General features: G+C 47.5%; 1 protein-coding gene across 1 annotated transcript in view; it reads right to left on the bottom strand.

Annotated features, from left to right (window-relative positions):
* Positions 1 to 185: 185 nt before the first annotated feature.
* LOC135090063 (uncharacterized) overlaps positions 186 to 17500 on the bottom strand; it is a 30516-nt gene continuing 13201 nt past the window's right edge. Inside the window, exons 7-12 of the mRNA XM_063986326.1 lie at positions 9161 to 9328; positions 8812 to 8912; positions 7891 to 8041; positions 3324 to 3448; positions 2752 to 2864; positions 186 to 2114 (exon numbers count right to left, since the gene is read on the bottom strand). Of these exons, the coding sequence (XP_063842396.1) occupies positions 201 to 2114; positions 2752 to 2864; positions 3324 to 3448; positions 7891 to 8041; positions 8812 to 8912; positions 9161 to 9328 (2572 nt within the window). The 3' untranslated portion in view covers positions 186 to 200. The remainder of the gene's footprint in view (positions 2115 to 2751; positions 2865 to 3323; positions 3449 to 7890; positions 8042 to 8811; positions 8913 to 9160; positions 9329 to 17500) is intronic.

Raw genomic sequence — 17500 nt, forward strand, 5'->3', positions numbered from 1 at the left:
GAGAGAAACACCTATAACAAAAATAAGTGAATTACTCATAAAAGAAATGCAAAAAATCTAGAAAGAAATAAGTGATGAAAAAATGAAATGTAGATAAAAATATGGTATAAAATATCTACAAAAAAAAAAAAAAAAAATAAAACAAAAATAAATAAATAAAATAAATAAATAAATAAAAAGGGAATCTGTCACATCAGTCCTTACCTTGAGCATTTGTATTCCTGATTGGAGCATTCCGTCTCATTCCTCGCCTTCAGGACCTCCTCGACTGTCAGGCTCCGTGCAGCACACGTGTTTTCTTCCCGAACATCAGCAGTAGTATGAATAGTAGTAGTAGCAATACCAGTAGTAGTGGTAATAGTAGTAGTGATTTCAGCAGAAGCAGTAGTAGTAGTAGCAGCATTATTAATATTACGTCCTTGAAAACTTCTTCCTATTTTTGTATTAATATTCATCAATTCATCATTTTTTTCCTCTGCTTTGTCTTTTTCTACTTCAGGTTCACATAGAGGAGATGAATGGGGTCCGTTTTTCTCTTCCTCAGTTACGCCGCCGTCTTCTTCTTCCTCAGTTACGCCGCCGTCTTCTTCTTCCTCAGTTACGCCGCCGTCTTCTTCTTCCTCAGTTACGCCGCCGTCTTCTTCTTCCTCAGTTACGCCGCCGTCTTCTTCTTCCTCAGTTACGCCGCCGTCTTCTTCTTCCTCAGTTACGCCGCCGTCTTCTTCTTCCTCCTCAGTTACGCCGCCGTCTTCTTCTTCCTCCTCAGTTCCGCCGCCGTCTTCTTTTTCCTCAGTTCCGCCGCCGTCTTCTTTTTCCTCAGTTCCGCCGCCGTCTTCTTTTTCCTCAGTTCCGCCGCCGTCTTCTTTTTCCTCAGTTCCGCCGCCGTCTTCTTTTTCCTCAGTTCCGCCGCCGTCTTCTTTTTCCTCAGTTCCGCCGTCTTCTTCTTTTTCCTCAGTTCCGCCGTCTTCTTCTTCCTCAGTTCCGCCGTCTTCTTCTTCCTCAGTTCCGCCGTCTTCTTCTTCCTCAGCTCCGCCGTCTTCTTCTTCCTCAGTTCCGCCGTCTTCTTCTTCCTCAGTTCCGCCGTCTTCTTCTTCCTCAGTTCCGCCGTCTTCTTCTTCCTCAGTTCCGCCGTCTTCTTCTTCCTCAGTTCCGCCGTCTTCTTCTTCCTCAGTTCCGCCGTCTTCTTCTTCCTCAGCTCCGCCGTCTTCTTCCTCAGCTCCGCCGTCTTCTTCTTCCTCAGTTCCGCCGTCTTCTTCTTCCTCAGTTCCGCCGTCTTCTTCTTCCTCAGTTCCGCCGTCTTCTTCTTCCTCAGTTCCGTTTTCATCCGGTTCAGGTTTAGGAGATGAAAGAGGAAGACCATTTTCTTCCTCCTCTGATATGTTTTCTCCAGGTTCTTGTTGAGGTTGAGAAGACAGAGGTCCATTTCCTCGAGGTTGTGGATGTTGGTCTTCCCGAGGTTGAGCTTGAGGTTCATTTTCTTGGGACTGTTGGGGTTGAGGTTGTTTAGAGAGTCCGTTATCTTGAGGTGATTGGTTTCCTCCGGGCGGGTCCTCCTCATTATCGCTTTCCTGTGGTGGTTCGTTGACGTCGCCATCGTCCTCGTCTTCCTCATCCTCTTTCTCTTCTTGAGCCTCCACTTCCTCTCTCTCCTCTCCTTTAGCCTCCACTTCCTCTCTCTCCTCTTCTTTAGCCTCCACTTCTTCTTTAGCCTCTTCTTCTTCTTTAGCCTCTTCTTCTTCTTTAGCCTCTTCTTCTTCTTTAGCCTCTTCTTCTTCTTTAGCCTCTTCTTCTTCTTCTTTAGCCTCTTCCTTAGCCTCTAGCTCAAAGTCTTCCCCTTCCTCACCCTCCTCTTCACCCTCCTCCTCAAAAGCATATCCACCTTCTCCAAAAACGTTCACCGGGAAATGAACGCTGGGAACGTTCAAGAGCAGCCTCTCTCCTTTTGAAACTTTTGCTGGTCTGTAGTAGCTGGCGGGGCTGGAGGCGCGTGCGATGTCCTCTTTCACTTTTTCGTCGTAGTCGTAGTCGTACTTGTAGTCGTAGTCGGAGCAGTCGTCACAGTCTTCGTATTCATCCAGGCACCCATCCTCATCTTCCCCTTTAAAGCAGTCCACCTGGAGATGATCAAAAGAGGTGGGGTGAAGGAGATGAGCAGGTAAATGGATTAGGAGAGGTGGAAACGGAGATGATGCAAGTAGGGATGATCGGAAGATGAAGGGGAGTATTAAGAGAAAGAAGAAGAAGGATAGGAGAGAGGAAGAAGGGTGGAGGAATAAATCGGATGTGAAATAAAGATGATTAAGTGAGATGGAAACAAGTGATTTAAGTAAGGAGGAAAGAATAAAGAACCACAACAACATGAGAGGGTCAAGGGAAAACAGAAGGAAGAGAAGGAGAGAATGGAAGGTGGAAGCAAGCCAATTGAAAAGGAAAGAGAAGTAAGGAAAGGAAAGAGAACCAAACCAAAATTGCATCGCAAATGAAACAACCGCATTGGAAAGAAAGGAAAGTCAAACTAAAACTGGAAAAAATGGAAATAATGACCAAGATGTGGAAGAGGAAAGGAAACTTTACGAGACGAGACATGAAAATACGAAACAAAGAGGTGAAGTGGAAAGAAAAAAAAATATATGAAGAAATGAGATTGATATAAGGAGAGGAACCGGACACGAAATACCAAAAAAATAAAATTGAACAGGAGATTAAATACGTGAAGACGAGTCTAGGTGAATCGGCAGCATCAGTACTCACCACGCCATCACACACACTAGCATTAGGCAAACAAGTGCCTTCCATTAGTCGACAGGTGAGGCCAGAGCACTTGTCACTCACTTTCACGCTTTTGGGTACTCCTCGCGCCCCGCCTGAAGGAATGATGGGAAACAATGATAGTGATTACGTATTCATGAACGACTGATACAAGGGAAATTTTCAATATTGCCAAGACTTGATTCTAAAAGTAAAGTTTCATCATGAAGTAGAATAATTACTAACAAAGGTGGGAATGATGCAAATCTAAAGGGAGCATACTAAGAAACAAAGAAAAAAAGGGGAAGCCAACTCAAAAAAAAATAACTTGGAAAAATTTAGTTGGAAAAATTTAGAGAAAACCAGGATGGGGACACTAAAAATTGTAATAGATGAAAAAAAAATAAAGGTTCATTCACTAAAAGTAAAAAAAAAAAAACATGGAATTAAAGGGACAATAAAGTAAAATAAAACGTCAGCAAGAATTTGAAGAAAACTACGTCGATTAATGAATGCTAAAGTAAAATAATAAAAAAAAAGATAATAAAAATTAACAGCACAAATGTGAAGCTTACCTGCAGTTTTGATTATCCAGGGAAAGAAATGGGTGACCCTGGCATATACACCTGCGTTACCTGCCCTGGCGCATCCCTCCCCGAAGGACACTACACCCACCTGCTCCCACACCCCATTCTCCGCGCTGTACAGAGAAGAGGGAAGGTGAGAGGAAAAGGAAGTAAAAAATTTTAGTTTAATATATGAAGAGAGAGAGAGAGAGAGAGAGAGAGAGAGAGAGAGAGAGAGAGAGAGAGAGAGAGAGAGAGAGAGAGAGAGAGAGAATCTGGTTGAGGAACAGCAGGAGGACGGCCTGGACACCCTAACAAAGGAAGAGCTGATACAACAGTTAAGAAAGGTTCGCAGTGAGCTGGCCACGACAAAAGGTCAGCTGACAAACTACAGAGCCATAACTGCAGGTCTTGCCGAGAAAAGGTGTGTGCTAGTGGAGTCCATATCCATAGTGGACACCCTATTGGCCACTCACGCCAGCGAGGACCTGCAGCAGAGGTTAGTGGCTTGTTCAGCCAGACCTCACAAAATTCTGAGTGAGGTTGCATCCACCGTCTCCGTGGACACCCCAGAAAATACGTCTCTGTTCCCCCCACCGACCAACACCCCTCGCTCTTCATCACCTGACCCGGCGCCTGAAGCAGCGGAGGGGTAAGGTCAAGGAGGATCACCCCCCAACCGGACCCCACCTCCTTCTTCACATTACTCCTCGTTCGAATCAGCTGAGGAAAGAGGTGAGGCGCCGTCCTTCACTCCTCTCCCATCCTCACATCACCCCGCGCTTGTATCAGCGGAAGAAAGAGGTCAAGCGCTGTCAATCGCTCCTCCCACATCCTTCTCTCAGCCCGGGTAGCCGACGCCACCAACAGGTGGTATTCGTCGAGAGACACAGACGAGCGGCAACAGCTCGACGGAAGAAAGACAGGCAGGAGGGCACCAACGACCACTCAAAAGAAAGAAAAGGCCAGTAACGAGACAGAACGCCCTCTCGGAGAGAGAGGCAGCACCACTACCTCGGCAGGGATTGGAGCAACATCACCAGTCCAGGCGTCCTCAGAGCAGCAGTCCACGTCATACGCCAGAGCAGCGCCCTAGGAAGGTGTGTGAATACTGCCGAGGTCGCTTCCACTCAGCCTTGGACTGCCGTTTGAGGGCTGCCGACGAAAGACAACAGGAGCTGGTGCAGGCAGTGAAGCAGAGTGGCCAGGAAACGTTACTCGCGCTGAGAAACGTTGCTTGGCAGCTTCAGCAGCCTGCTTCACGCCAGAGGCTGACCGAGCCCCGACCGGTAACCCCTATAGTGCTGCCAGCTTCCCGATTCCCCTGGTCCCTCACCCCTATGGCTTCCAGTATGGAGCAGCTCCCCAACACTATCCAGCGATGCCACAAGCCGCCCAATAGTGAACTTAAGATAGTGTCGGCCAACGAGAGAAGTTTCCATACGAACATTGGGGAGCTCACTCACAGTGTTATCATTAAGAATAATGTAAAATTAGTGTTCGTGTGTGAGACCTTTCTCGATTCTAAGGTGCCAGATAATTACGCCCGAGTTAAAGGGTATAAGGCCTGGGTAAGGAAAGACCGCTCTACACAAGGCGGGGGCGTGGCCTTCTGCTACAAAGAGACGGTCAGTGTTCAGGTGGTAGAGCCTCCCACGCCCGTGCCCGGGGAACTTGAGCTCCTGGCATTAAAAATAACGGACAGTAACGGGAAAGGTCTCTTGTGTGTGGGCTGCTATCGGCCTCCATCGCAGGGAACAGTGTTGCTAGACTACCTGTCAGAACTTGGACACTTTCATGACGGTCAGTCAGTGTGACAGTGTGGTAGTGATTGGCGACCTGAACCAGTACACGGTGAGAGACGCTTTTAACTCCCTACTGGTTGTGCACGACATGCACAATTATATCACCTTCCCCACGCACAGGTCTGGGTCATCCCTGGACCAAGTAGTGACGGACCTCCTTCCCCACACAGTACAGTGTTCTCCACTCGACTTTGTGGGCACCTCATACCACGTGGCTGTCCTCACCAGGATACAATTTAGGACACCGCGAGAGGAGAGCTTTACCCGCACCCTCTGGAGGTGGCAGGCCGCCGACTGCGATGCCCTCCGTCCCATCCTGAGGACCACAGACTGGGGAGACGTGCTGCGTGGCGACGCTAACCAACAGGTGAGGCGGCTCACCCAGCTGCTCCACTCCTGCAGGCCCGCTGGGTGCCGCACTCGGACCACAAAACCAAGGCCTCAGACCAGCCCTGGTTTGGCCCTGCGTGCCGCGCTGCCTCTGATGCCAAGCACCGAGCCTGGCGTGCTCTTAAGAGACACCCCACTGCCAGGAACAGGTTAAGGCACCGAGAGGCAACAATGCACATGAATGCCACGCAAACAGTGGAAATCTAACCTCTAGAGTAAGCTAAGGGGAGGCCAGGTTGGTTGTAAACAGTGGTGGAGCGTTGTCAAGGACCAGCAGTGTGAGTCGCGGGGCACTTCCATCCCTGCACTCCACCGGGCAGACGGCAGCATTGCCCACACTGCTCATGACAAAGCGGACGTCCTGGCCAAGCACTTCGCTGAAAAGATGTGCATCCCCGACCCTGAAAGACCATCTCCTCTACTCCCTCAAATCGTGAAAGAAACACTAGAGACAGTGAACATAAGTGAAGAGGAAGTGAAAGTGATATTCGCAAACTTGGACGAGAAAAAAGCGGTAGCACCACAGGACATTAGTCCCCGCGTACTCCGACAGTGTCTTGCGGGGCTGGCGCGCCCACTCGCTTCACTCTTTAACCACTGCCTCAGCAACGCCACATGGTCTGAAATGTGGAAGGGGAGTAGTGTGGTGCCTCTGCACCAAGAAAAATGCAAAGACAGAGGCAAAAAACTACAGACCCGTGTCCCTGCTGTCTGTGGTGAGCAAAGTGCTGGAAACTGTTGTAGCCTCGAGAGTCACGCGGTACCTCCAGAGGCACCACCTGCTGAGCAACAGACAGTTTGGGTTCAGGCAGGGGAGGTCGGCGGCAGACCTGCACCTGCTCCGCTCGACGGAGTGGAGTGGGGCCCTGGACCAAGGGAAGACCACGGCTGTTGTGGCTCTTGACATCGAGGGGGCGTTCGACAAAGTGTGGCACGCAGCCCTCGTCACAAAGCTCCGTGCTATAGGCGTGGACGGGGCACTCCTCCAGCTCTTTGAGAATTACTTGAGAGACAGACATCTCAAAGTAATCATCAATGGGCGGGGATCAAATCCACAGCCCATAAGGGCAGGTGTTCCTCAAGGGAGCTGCCTCGGCCCTTAGCTGTGGAATGTGTATGTCAATGATCTGATGCACCTCGTTCCTGCCGCGAAGGCGTTTGCAGATGACATAACACTATCCCACAGCTACGGACTGGAGGAGGAAGCTGCAGCCAACCGCGACATCAACGCCACCTTGAACCGCGTTGCAGCCTGGAGAAGGAAGTGGCAAATAAAGTTTGCCGCTCACAAAACCCAGCAGTTCACTATGAACAAGGCAAGTAGAGCCCCGCGCCTCACCTTCAACGGGGAGACACTGACGCCGCGGGATGAGGTGGAGGTGCTGGGGGTCACTTACGACCATAAGTTGACCTCCAGAACCCACGTGGAGCGACTCGCCAGAGTGGCCTCGGGGAAGCTGGCATCCCCGAGGAGAATCTACTACCTCCTTGACGCCAAGGGACTGGAGTTACTCTACAAGGCGTAGGTCCGCTCTTCCTTGGAGTACGCGTGCCTGGCCTGGGGCGGCGCGGCAAACAAGCACCTCGCTCTCCTAGACAAGGTGCAGGACCGAGCGGTGAGGCTCATCAGGAACAGTGAACTCGGCCTTCAGCCTACACTGCACACCCTCCAGCAACAGCAACGGGTGCCGCACCTACAGGCTCTCCGGCAGCCTGCCCGACATGCCGAAGTCACCACCAGAGCTGTCACACGCGCTCCTGGAGAGCTGCACCAGCCCAGGTGCAGAACGTGGCACCAACAAAGACAGTTTTTGAACATATACATCGGCTGGTGGAACACATTTGTTACCGTGTAGCCAAGTGTTGAGGGCTGGACCAGGCAGCAGTTCAAGACTGCCGTGAATGTGTGGTTGCCACAGACAGATAGAGAAAGTCTTTCAGATAGAAGGCATTAACAGTGACTTCTTTAGCCTAATTTGCTGTATTAAATATGTAAAGTATATGTACACCAACTCTGTAAACACATATCATGTAGATTTGTATAAAAAAAAAAAAAAAAACAGGAGGGTAGAATGAAAATGCTAGTAGGAAAATTTTAAGTGGAAAAGGAAAAATATGGAGGGAATATGATAAAAAAATTATAATATACTTACAAGAAAAAACAAACAAAGGGAAGAAGGGAAAACTGAAAAGAAATAAAGGAAAAGGGTAAATGATATAAGGAAAATATTAAAACACTCACATAGAGAAAAAGAGGGGAAAGGGGCTTTATGGCAAATTGAAAGGAAAGAGTTTAGACGGAAAAATGAAAATTATAGACAAAGAATATTTTTGTGGAAAAAAGTAGACAAAGGAAAAAGGGTAAATTAATGAAGACTTACTTGGCACACATTAAAGGTCCCCCAGAGTCCCCTTGACAAGCATCCATTTTCCCCTCAGAGTGGGCAGCACACAACACTTGCTCGTCACTCAGGTGCGTGTCCGCTAAGCAGGTGTTGAAGACAGGTAGATCCACCTCTTGGAGCTTCTTGGCTGTGGAGGAAAAAGGTAGATCAGGGGGAAAGGTAGGGGGAATGAAGAGCGAAAATGAATAGGACGAAGAGGAATGGGGATGGAGAAGGAAAGAAGAAGAAAGGGAGGTAGAGCAAACAGTATTTCAAGGCTATTCTTTGTTGGTGAAGGACGTGTGCTTCCGTAACCGTACTTACTACACCCTTATTATACACTCTACATATCTCACACATCTGTGTATCTTATTTTTCACACCTTTTTCTATGCCTGTCATGATTCCACACACATCTAATGTCACATATTGTTTCACATATGGTTTCCAAACATGCATGCAGTATTATTATTATTTTATTTAACTTTTCTTTTTTTTCTTTGGGGGGGATTTGGCTTTTACCTCCTGTTTCCTTAAGACTGATTATTATTGGGAGGTACTTGGAACCCGTTACACAGAGTGTATGCCCTTCCAAGGTTCGGACCGAGGCCAGAATTCTAACCCAAACACATAAGGAGTAATGACCCTATGAGTTCCCAAAGTGCACGCGACAACACTGCACTACGGAAGCCTCATGTCCATCTTGTCTATCCTCTTCTATTTCCCCACATCTATATCCATCATCTACTTCCAAAATTTGTCTGTCTCTGCACACTCGTCTTCATTCCATACAAATATTTTTTTTTTTTTTTCACGCCTGAATGTCTTATCTATCCTCTATATATCTCGCATTATCTCGCATCAGTCTATCTAGACTTTTCTTCTTCCTGCACTTTTACCGTTTCCCAAGCTCAGTTACCTGTATCCCCGCCCTCTTGCAAGGTACCCCACCCAGCCACGGTACACATCTGGTCCACCTTAGGGTACATGGCCTTGGAAAGACACGCAGGGCGAACCCACCTGTAGAAAAGTCACCTGATTAATGAACGCTATTATATATATATATATATATATATATATATATATATATATATATATATATATATATATATATATATATATATATATATATATATATATATATATATATATATATATATATATATATATATATATATATAAACTACATCCACCCACAATAACCTCATTATACATAAAACTACATCCACCCACACTAACCTCTCTATAACTAGACACAATTACTTCACCTGTTGAGATGCAAGGGAGTCTCCAACAGAAAAAGAGCCACGTCGTTACTGAGGCCCTTGTAAGATGGGTGGGGCAGGATGCGGGACACTTTGCGAGACTGCTCAAACGGAGACCACGAATTCCTCCGAAGCATTCCTGCTTGGATTTCATAGTACGATGGCGGCCCTCTGTTTGATGGAGTAGGATGTTGAGGAGGAATGCATGGAGGAGCAGAATGGGGAGGGGAGGCGGTCGGTGAACGTTTGAGTAAGAGGAGGGAAAAGGAGTACAATGAGGGAAAGAAGGAAGGAATAGGATGCGGAGATAAGGAAGGATGGAGGAGTAAGTTGAGGAAGTGAATGAAGGATGATTTTGAGGGAGAAAAGGAAGGAGGGGAGGTGAGGGCAGGTGGAAGGAAGAAGGAAGAGGATGAGAGGGGAAAGGATAGCAGGAGTAAAATAACAAGAATTGGAAAAAAAAAAGTCAAGTAGGGAGCTTACCGACGATTTGCGCATGAAGTGAGGAGTTTGACGAGGCTGAGGAGTCTAGTGGGAATGTCATGCAACACCGAAACACCGAAATTTCTAACATGCGTGGAAATCCGTTATACATTTCAATTATATGAATATGATGGTGGCAATATACCCACAAACTCTTATGCCTGTATCTATTTCCTGATTATATAAATACGATGGTAGCAATATACCCACAAAGTCTAATGCCGGTATCTATTTTCTGATTACATAAATATGATGGTGGCAACATACCCACAAAGTCTTCTGCCTGTATCTATATTCTAATAATAATAATAATAATAATAATAATAATAATAATATCAGGTTTATTTATCAAGAGGCAGCAGACAATACAGTGATAGTTGCTGAAGGGGTCTTGATTTACATGGTATACGATAAACATCTATGGCAGCAGCTTCACCGCTTTTACAGTGTGGACATGATTGAAATGCATACGATATACTATTTTGGCAGAAGCTGCACCATTTACATAACTTCACCACTTTCATAGTGTGGACATGATTGAACTGCATACGATATACATCTTTGGCAGGAGCTTCGCCACAGAATAACAAACACCTACTGGGGGATCGAACATGGGACCTTCCGCCTCCCAGTCAGGAGCGCTACCCGTTACGCCACGATGGCGTATTTTAATAAAATATGTAAAATACTGGCAATCGCTAGGAAACTTCATATGTATACATAACCTAATATATCTTCAGATAACCCAAACATGTTTATAATGATTTTTCTTCTTGTTATAGATGCGTTCCTAGATGTTCTTCGCAACTGCTCTGAGCAGGGAGTCCCGTATGGACAACTAATTGACACTAATAGGATCCCTAGTTCAGAGAGAGAGAGAGAGAGAGAGAGAGAGAGAGAGATCAGGTCACCGCCGCGAGAGAGAGGTCAGGTCACAGCCGACTCCGACCCCACCAACAACAACAGCAACAACAGCAACGAGAACAACAGCAGGAGCAGTATCAGCAGCAACAACAGCAGTAGCAGCAACAACAATGGCAAAAACAATAACAGCAGGAACAGCAGCAACAAGAGGAGGAAGAAACGAGGTCAGCAGCGGTTAGGACCTCACTCCGCCACACCAGGTGCGCGATCCAACCCTCCCGCACCCCAGCAACACCCACATCCTTTTAGGTCCCAAAGGAACGTCAGAGGTGGACAGACCACACTGCGACTACTGCTTGGACACACATCCGAGGTTGTTACAGACGCATTGCTGATCTTCGGCAGGAAATGATTCTCAGAAGGGTCCTGACAGAAGGATAGGGAAAAGAGCAAAATCCTTACCCTCAGCTGCCGTTCGAGACCCCCTCTCTCCATCCCTACTCACCATCATGGCAACCACAGCCCAGGCAACACTATGACTGGAGTCCACTCATGTGGCAGGGAAGGCAGTAACGCGCCTCCTCCTGCCAAGGTAGCCCAAGGTCAAACTAGCGCCAGGGGACAACAAAAGACTGCCCACCTCAGCCGACACCTGACTGTTGTTGTTGTGAGGGGTTTTCGCACTAACCTTGGTGACGTCACCCACAACTTTGTCCTCCGACACCACGCGGACATTGTTACCGTCACGGAAACGTGGCTCAGTGGTGAGGTGTAGCCGACGTTTGGGAACATCCCGGGCTACACAAAGTGGGTGAGGAAGGACCGTGAGCATAGAGTGGGCGGAGGAGTGGCTGCCAGCTTCAAACACGGCCTCCAAAGTCAAGAAATTGACGTCGTACTGACTCAAGGAATGGAGGCGCTGTTCTTCAGAGTGGTGATAAATGACAGCACAGGACTCCTCCTGTGTGTCATGTACCGTCCCCCAAGGCAAGGACGTTCAGCGCTGGATTTCCTGACGGAGGAACTGGACACTATGCTTCACAAGTGTTCCCACGTCATGATTCTGGGGGATCTAAACTTCCACCTGGAGCAGGATGCCTTAAACAGCCTTCTGATGGTGCAGAGTCTGACGAACCACGTGTCCTTCCCTACACATGAAAGGGGAGGGTCGCTGGACCCAGTGATGACAGATCTCCCTGACTCCAGCATCGTCTGCCATTAACTGGGGACGGTGGGCACCTCCGACCACCACGCTGTGGGAGCTGGCTGATTGGGCATCCCTGAGATACGCCATCGTTCGCATGGACTGGGATGCCCTACTGATAGGCAATGAGGAGGAAAAGGCTCGTGCCCTCACCACCGAGCTCCTTGCCCTCCAGCAGCAACACGTCCACAGCAGGAGGTACCTCGCTAGGCCTGGTGACCCTGCTTGGTTCCGTTACCGATGCCGAGCGGCTGCTTAGGCTAAACAGGCAACCTGGGTCAGGTACAAGCGTCGTCCGACACACTACAACTGGGCCCAACATCGTGTGGCGTGTAGACGGGTGACAGCTACCTGCAGGTGGGCGAGACAGCAGCAGCGAGAGGACCTGAGTCGAAAGCTCTATGGCTCAGGGGTTGGCCACAAGACCTGATGGAGGCTCGTCAAGGAACAGCAAGAGACAGGCCACCGCGACGCTGTTCCTCCATTAACCAGGCTGGACGGATTAACAGCTACCAGCAGTGAGGACAAGGCTTCTCTACTCGCTGAGTTTTTTGCAGAGATGTCAGTCACTGATCCGGGTAAACGTCCACCTCACCTCCTTCAGGAAACAGACCACACCGTCACCGATGTTTCAGGTGACACGTGGACAGGTGAAGCGGCTAATGAGGGAAGTAGACGAGAACAAAGCCACCGGCTCGGACGACATCAGCCCGCGGCTCCTCAAACATTGCGCCAGTGAGCTGTCAGGTCCTCTCACCAGCGTCTTCAGGTCCTGCCTGATGAAGCACAGGTCGCCCTTTATATGGAAGTAGGCGTAGGTGGTACCAGCCCCCAGAAGAAATCAAAGTCTGAGCCCAGCAACTACAGACCCATCTCGCTGCTCTCCGTGGTGGGCAAGTTGCTGTAGCAGGTAGTGGCAGGTGTTATCTGTCATCACCTGAGTGAGCACCGCCTCCTCTCAGACAGGCAGTTCGGCTTCCGGCCTGGCCGCTCAACAGCGAACCACCTCACCCTCCTCTCCCAAGGCTGACAGGATGCCCTGGACGAAGGCCTGGATACTTTTGTGATGGTCCTGGACATTGCTGGGGCCTTTGATATGGTCTGGCACGTGAGGCTTGTAAAAAAATTCTTTGCGCCAAGGGTATCCAGGGCAACCTCCTTGCACTGACCAGTGAGGTCTAAAGCACTGTTCAGGGGGTGCTGTGAACTTATCATTAAACCCAGCTGTGACCTCACTGAACGTTTCCCTTTGTGTCTCACAACACAAGGGGGTAGTCACAGCCTGCCCTCTAAAGACAACTCTCTTCCTCCACACAAAACTACAAGCACCTAATAACACACACACCCTTCACTCAAAAAATTTTAAAATCATGGCGACTCCTACACCAGCCTCGGAGTCCCCATCTGGGGAGGGGACCATAAATGTCCCCAGGTCGGACTGCCCTTCCGTCGACGACCCTTAGTGTCTTGACACCCCCCTCAACTTTTTCTTCATTAACTTCTGCAACATTCGCGGTCTAAGATCTAATTTTCAATCTGTAGAACACCACCTCTCCTCTTCTAAACCTCATCTTCTTTTCCTCACTGAAACTCAGGTGTCTGAAGCAACTGACAGTAGCCCCTTTTCTGTTCCCTCCTACTTTCTCTATCCTCATTTTCGATCCAAAGCTGGATGCTGCGTTTATGTGCGCAATGACTTAACCTGCTCTCGTGCCCACGCTCTTGAATCTTCCGAGTTTTCCACCATCTGGCTACGACTACAGAGTCATTCTCATACTAAATTTATCTGTGCTGTATACCTCTCTCCTAACTCCTCTGACTATAAGAAATTCTTTGACTACTTAACTTCCAATGTGGAGCACATTCTGACCCTCTTCCCTTTTGCAGAGATCTCCATTCTTGGAGACTTCAATGTTCATCACCAGCTTTGGCTTTCCTCTCCCTTCACTGACCATCCTGGTGAACTAGCCTACAACTTTGCTATCCTCCATGACCTAGAGCAATTGGTGCAACACCCTACTCGTATTCCTGACCGTCTTGGAGATACGCCCAACATTCTTGACCTTTTCCTGACCTCTAATCCTTCTGCTTATGCTGTCACCCTTTCTTCTCCGTTGGGCTCCTCCGATCACAATCTCATATCTTTATCTTGTCCTATCACTCCAATCCCTCCTCAGGATCCCCCTAAGCGAAGGTGCCTCTGGCGTTTTGCCTCTGCTAGTTGGGGGGACCTGAGGCGGTATTTTGCTGATTTTCCTTGGAATGACTACTGCTTCCGTGTCAGAGACCCGTCTTTGTGTGCTGAGCGCATAACAGAGGTGATAGTGTCTGGCATGGAGGCGTACATTCCTCACTCTTTTTCTCGTCCTAAACCTTCTAAACCTTGGTTTAACACAGCTTGTTCTCGTGCTATACATGATAGAGAGGTGGCCCACAAAAGGTACTTAAGCCTTCCTTCACCAGAATCTCATGCACTTTATATTTCTGCCCGGAACCATGCCAAGTCTGTTCTCCAACTAGCCAAAAACTCCTTCATTAACAGAAAATGTCAAAACCTTTCAAGATCTAACTCCCCTCGTGATTTCTGGCATCTAGCCAAAAATATCTCCAATAACTTTGCTTCTTCTTCTTTCCCTCCTCTACTTCAACCAGATGGCACCACTGCTATCACATCTATTTCTAAAGCTGAACTCTTTGCTCAAACCTTTGCTAAAAACTCTACCTTGGACGATTCTGGGCTTGTTCCTCCCTCTCCTCCACCCTCTGACTACTTCATGCCTCGTATTAAAATTCTTCGTAATGATGTTTTCCATGCCCTCGCTGGCCTAAACCCTCGGAAGGCTTATGGACCTGATGGGGTCCCTCCTATTGTTCTCCGAAACTGTGCCTCCGTGCTTGCACCTTGCCTAGTCAAACTCTTTCAGCTCTGTCTGTCAACATCTACCTTTCCTTCTTGCTGGAAGTTTGCCTACATTCAACCTATTCCTAAAAAGGGTGACCGCTCTAATCCCTCAAACTACCGTCCTATTGCTTTAATTTCCTGCTTATCTAAAGTTTTTGAATCTATCCTCAACAGGAAGATTCTTAAACATCTATCACTTCACAACCTTCTATCTGATCGCCAGTATGGGTTCCGTCAAGTACGCTCTACTGGTGATCTGGCTTTCCTTACTGAGTCTTGGTCATCCTCTTTTAGAGACTTTGGTGAAACTTTTGCTGTTGCCTTGGACATATCAAAAGCCTTTGATAGAGTCTGGCACAAAGCTTTGATTTCCAAACTACCCTCCTACGGTTTCTATCCTTCTCTCTGTAACTTCATCTCAAGTTTCCTTTCTGACCGTTCTATTGCTGCTGTGGTAGACGGTCACTGTTCTTCTCCTAAATCTATTAACAGTGGTGTTCCTCAGGGTTCTGTCCTGTCACCCACTCTCTTCTTATTATTCATTAATGATCTTCTAAACCAAACTTCTTGTCCTATCCACTCCTATGCTGATGATACCACCCTGCACTTTTCCACGTCTTTTCATAGACGTCCAACCCTTCAGGAGGTAAACATATCACGCAGGGAAGCCACAGAACGCCTGACTTCTGATCTTTCTAAAATTTCTGATTGGGGCAGAGCAAACTTGGTATTGTTCAATGCCTCAAAAACTCAATTCCTCCATCTATCAACTCGACACAATCTTCCAGACAACTATCCCCTCTTCTTCAATGACACTCAACTGTCCCCCTCTTCTACACTGAACATCCTCGGTCTGTCCTTTACTTATAATCTGAACTGGAAACTTCACATCTCATCTCTAGCTAAAACGGGAGAACGCTCCGGGTAGTCATCAATGGATAGGCATCCCAGCCGTCACCTATACAGGCCTCAGTTCCACAGGGTTCAGTGTTGGCCCCGATTCTGTGGGACATATTCATCGATGACCACCTGCGGCAAATACCGACTCTACTTGCATACGCTGACGACTGTAGTCTCTCCCGCTCCTACTGTCGCTCCGACAGTCAGCGAGCTGTCAGAGAGCTGAACAGGCAGTTCAGGCTGGTGACAGAGTGGGGAGAGACGTGGCAAGTCGGCTTCACTCCAGAGAAGAAGCAGGCCATGGTCATCTCATGGTCCCCAGCTGCCTCCCCGGCAGTTTTAGGCCGTCTGATATTAAGAACATAATAAATAAGGGAAGCTGCAAGAAGCGACCAGGCTTACACGTGGCAGTCCCTTTATGAAATATACCTACATTTTTCCATCTATTATCCCCATCCTGTCTAATCTTCTCTTAAAGCTCTCTAATGTCCTACCACTAACATGATTACTGAGTCCGTTCTACTCATCTACCACTCTATTTGTGAACCAATTTTTTCCTATCTCCTTCCTAAACCTAAATTTTTCAAGCTTGAACCCGTTATTTCTTGTTCTACCCTGGTTGCTGATACTAAGAATTTTGTTACATCCCCCTTGTTATAACCCTTATACCACTTGCAGAATTCTATCAGGTCTCCTCTTAACCTACGTCTCTCTAAGGAATGTAAATTTAACTTCAATCTCGCCTCGTAAGGAATACTCCTCATTCCCTGTATCCTTTTAGTCATTCTCCTCTGTACTGATTCTAATAAACCTATATCATTCCTGTAATGTGGGGACCAGAACTGCACAGCGTAGTCTAGATGAGGTCTGACCAGGGCCAAATATAACTTTAGTATTACTTCCGGCCTCCTACTTTTAATACTCCTAAAAATGGATCCTAGTACCCTATTGGCCCTGTTTTTTGGACTCTATGCATTGTTTCCTTAGACGGAGTTCAGAGCTACCTATAACTCCTAAATCTTTCTCGTACGCTGTACCAACCAGAGTTTGGTTGTTTAATGTGTACCTACTGTGTGGGTCTCCTCTACCTACGCTAAGTACTTTGCATTTATTGATATCATATTGCATTTGCCATCTGTCCGTCCATTCATTCATCCTATCTAAATCTGCATGCAAGGCGATGACATCCGATTCTAACATAATAAATCTATCTATCTTTGTGTCATCCGCAAATTTACTAACATGACTAGTAATTCCACTATCCAAGTCATTGATATATACAAAAAATAACAATGGTCCTAATACTGATCCCTATGGCACCCCACATGACCCCACTCGGATTTCGAGCCGTTTATCACAACTCTATCGCCAAGCCATGACCCTACCCAGCTTAACACCTTCCCATCTATCCCGTGTGCCCTAACCTTTCTCAGGAGCCTTTGATGGGGTACCTTGTCAAATGTTTTACTAAAGTCCAGATACAAGATATCATAACTATCACCATTATCTACTGCCTCGTACACTTTACTGTAAAAACTTAACAAGTTTGTCAGGCAAGACTTCCCCTTCGTGAAGCCATGCTGTGACTGATCTATCAATTTATGTTTGTCTAAATGTTCCCTAATGTTCCTCGCTATTAATGACTAATATTTTACCTACAACAGAAGTTAAACTGACAGGTCTATAGTTAGACGCTAAAGTTTTATCTCCTTTCTTAAAGATGGGTACTACATTAGCCTGCCTCCACATTACTGGTACCTCACCTGACTCAGTTTCCTAAAGACAGAAAATAACGGCGCACTAATAACCTCTTAAAATTCCTTAAGTACTCTGGGATATATTTCATCTGGTCCTGGTGTCAACTTTTCTAGCCGATCTCCTGTTCCACTATATCCTTAGTTATGGAAATATCTGTTTGGAGGCCAGACACTTCCCCTCCAGAAACACATCAAGGTGCTGGGAGTGACAGTGGACTGTGGCCTGCGCTTTG

The sequence above is a fragment of the Scylla paramamosain genome, chromosome 34 (assembly GCF_035594125.1).
Source record: "Scylla paramamosain isolate STU-SP2022 chromosome 34, ASM3559412v1, whole genome shotgun sequence".
NCBI lineage: Eukaryota > Metazoa > Arthropoda > Malacostraca > Decapoda > Portunidae > Scylla > Scylla paramamosain.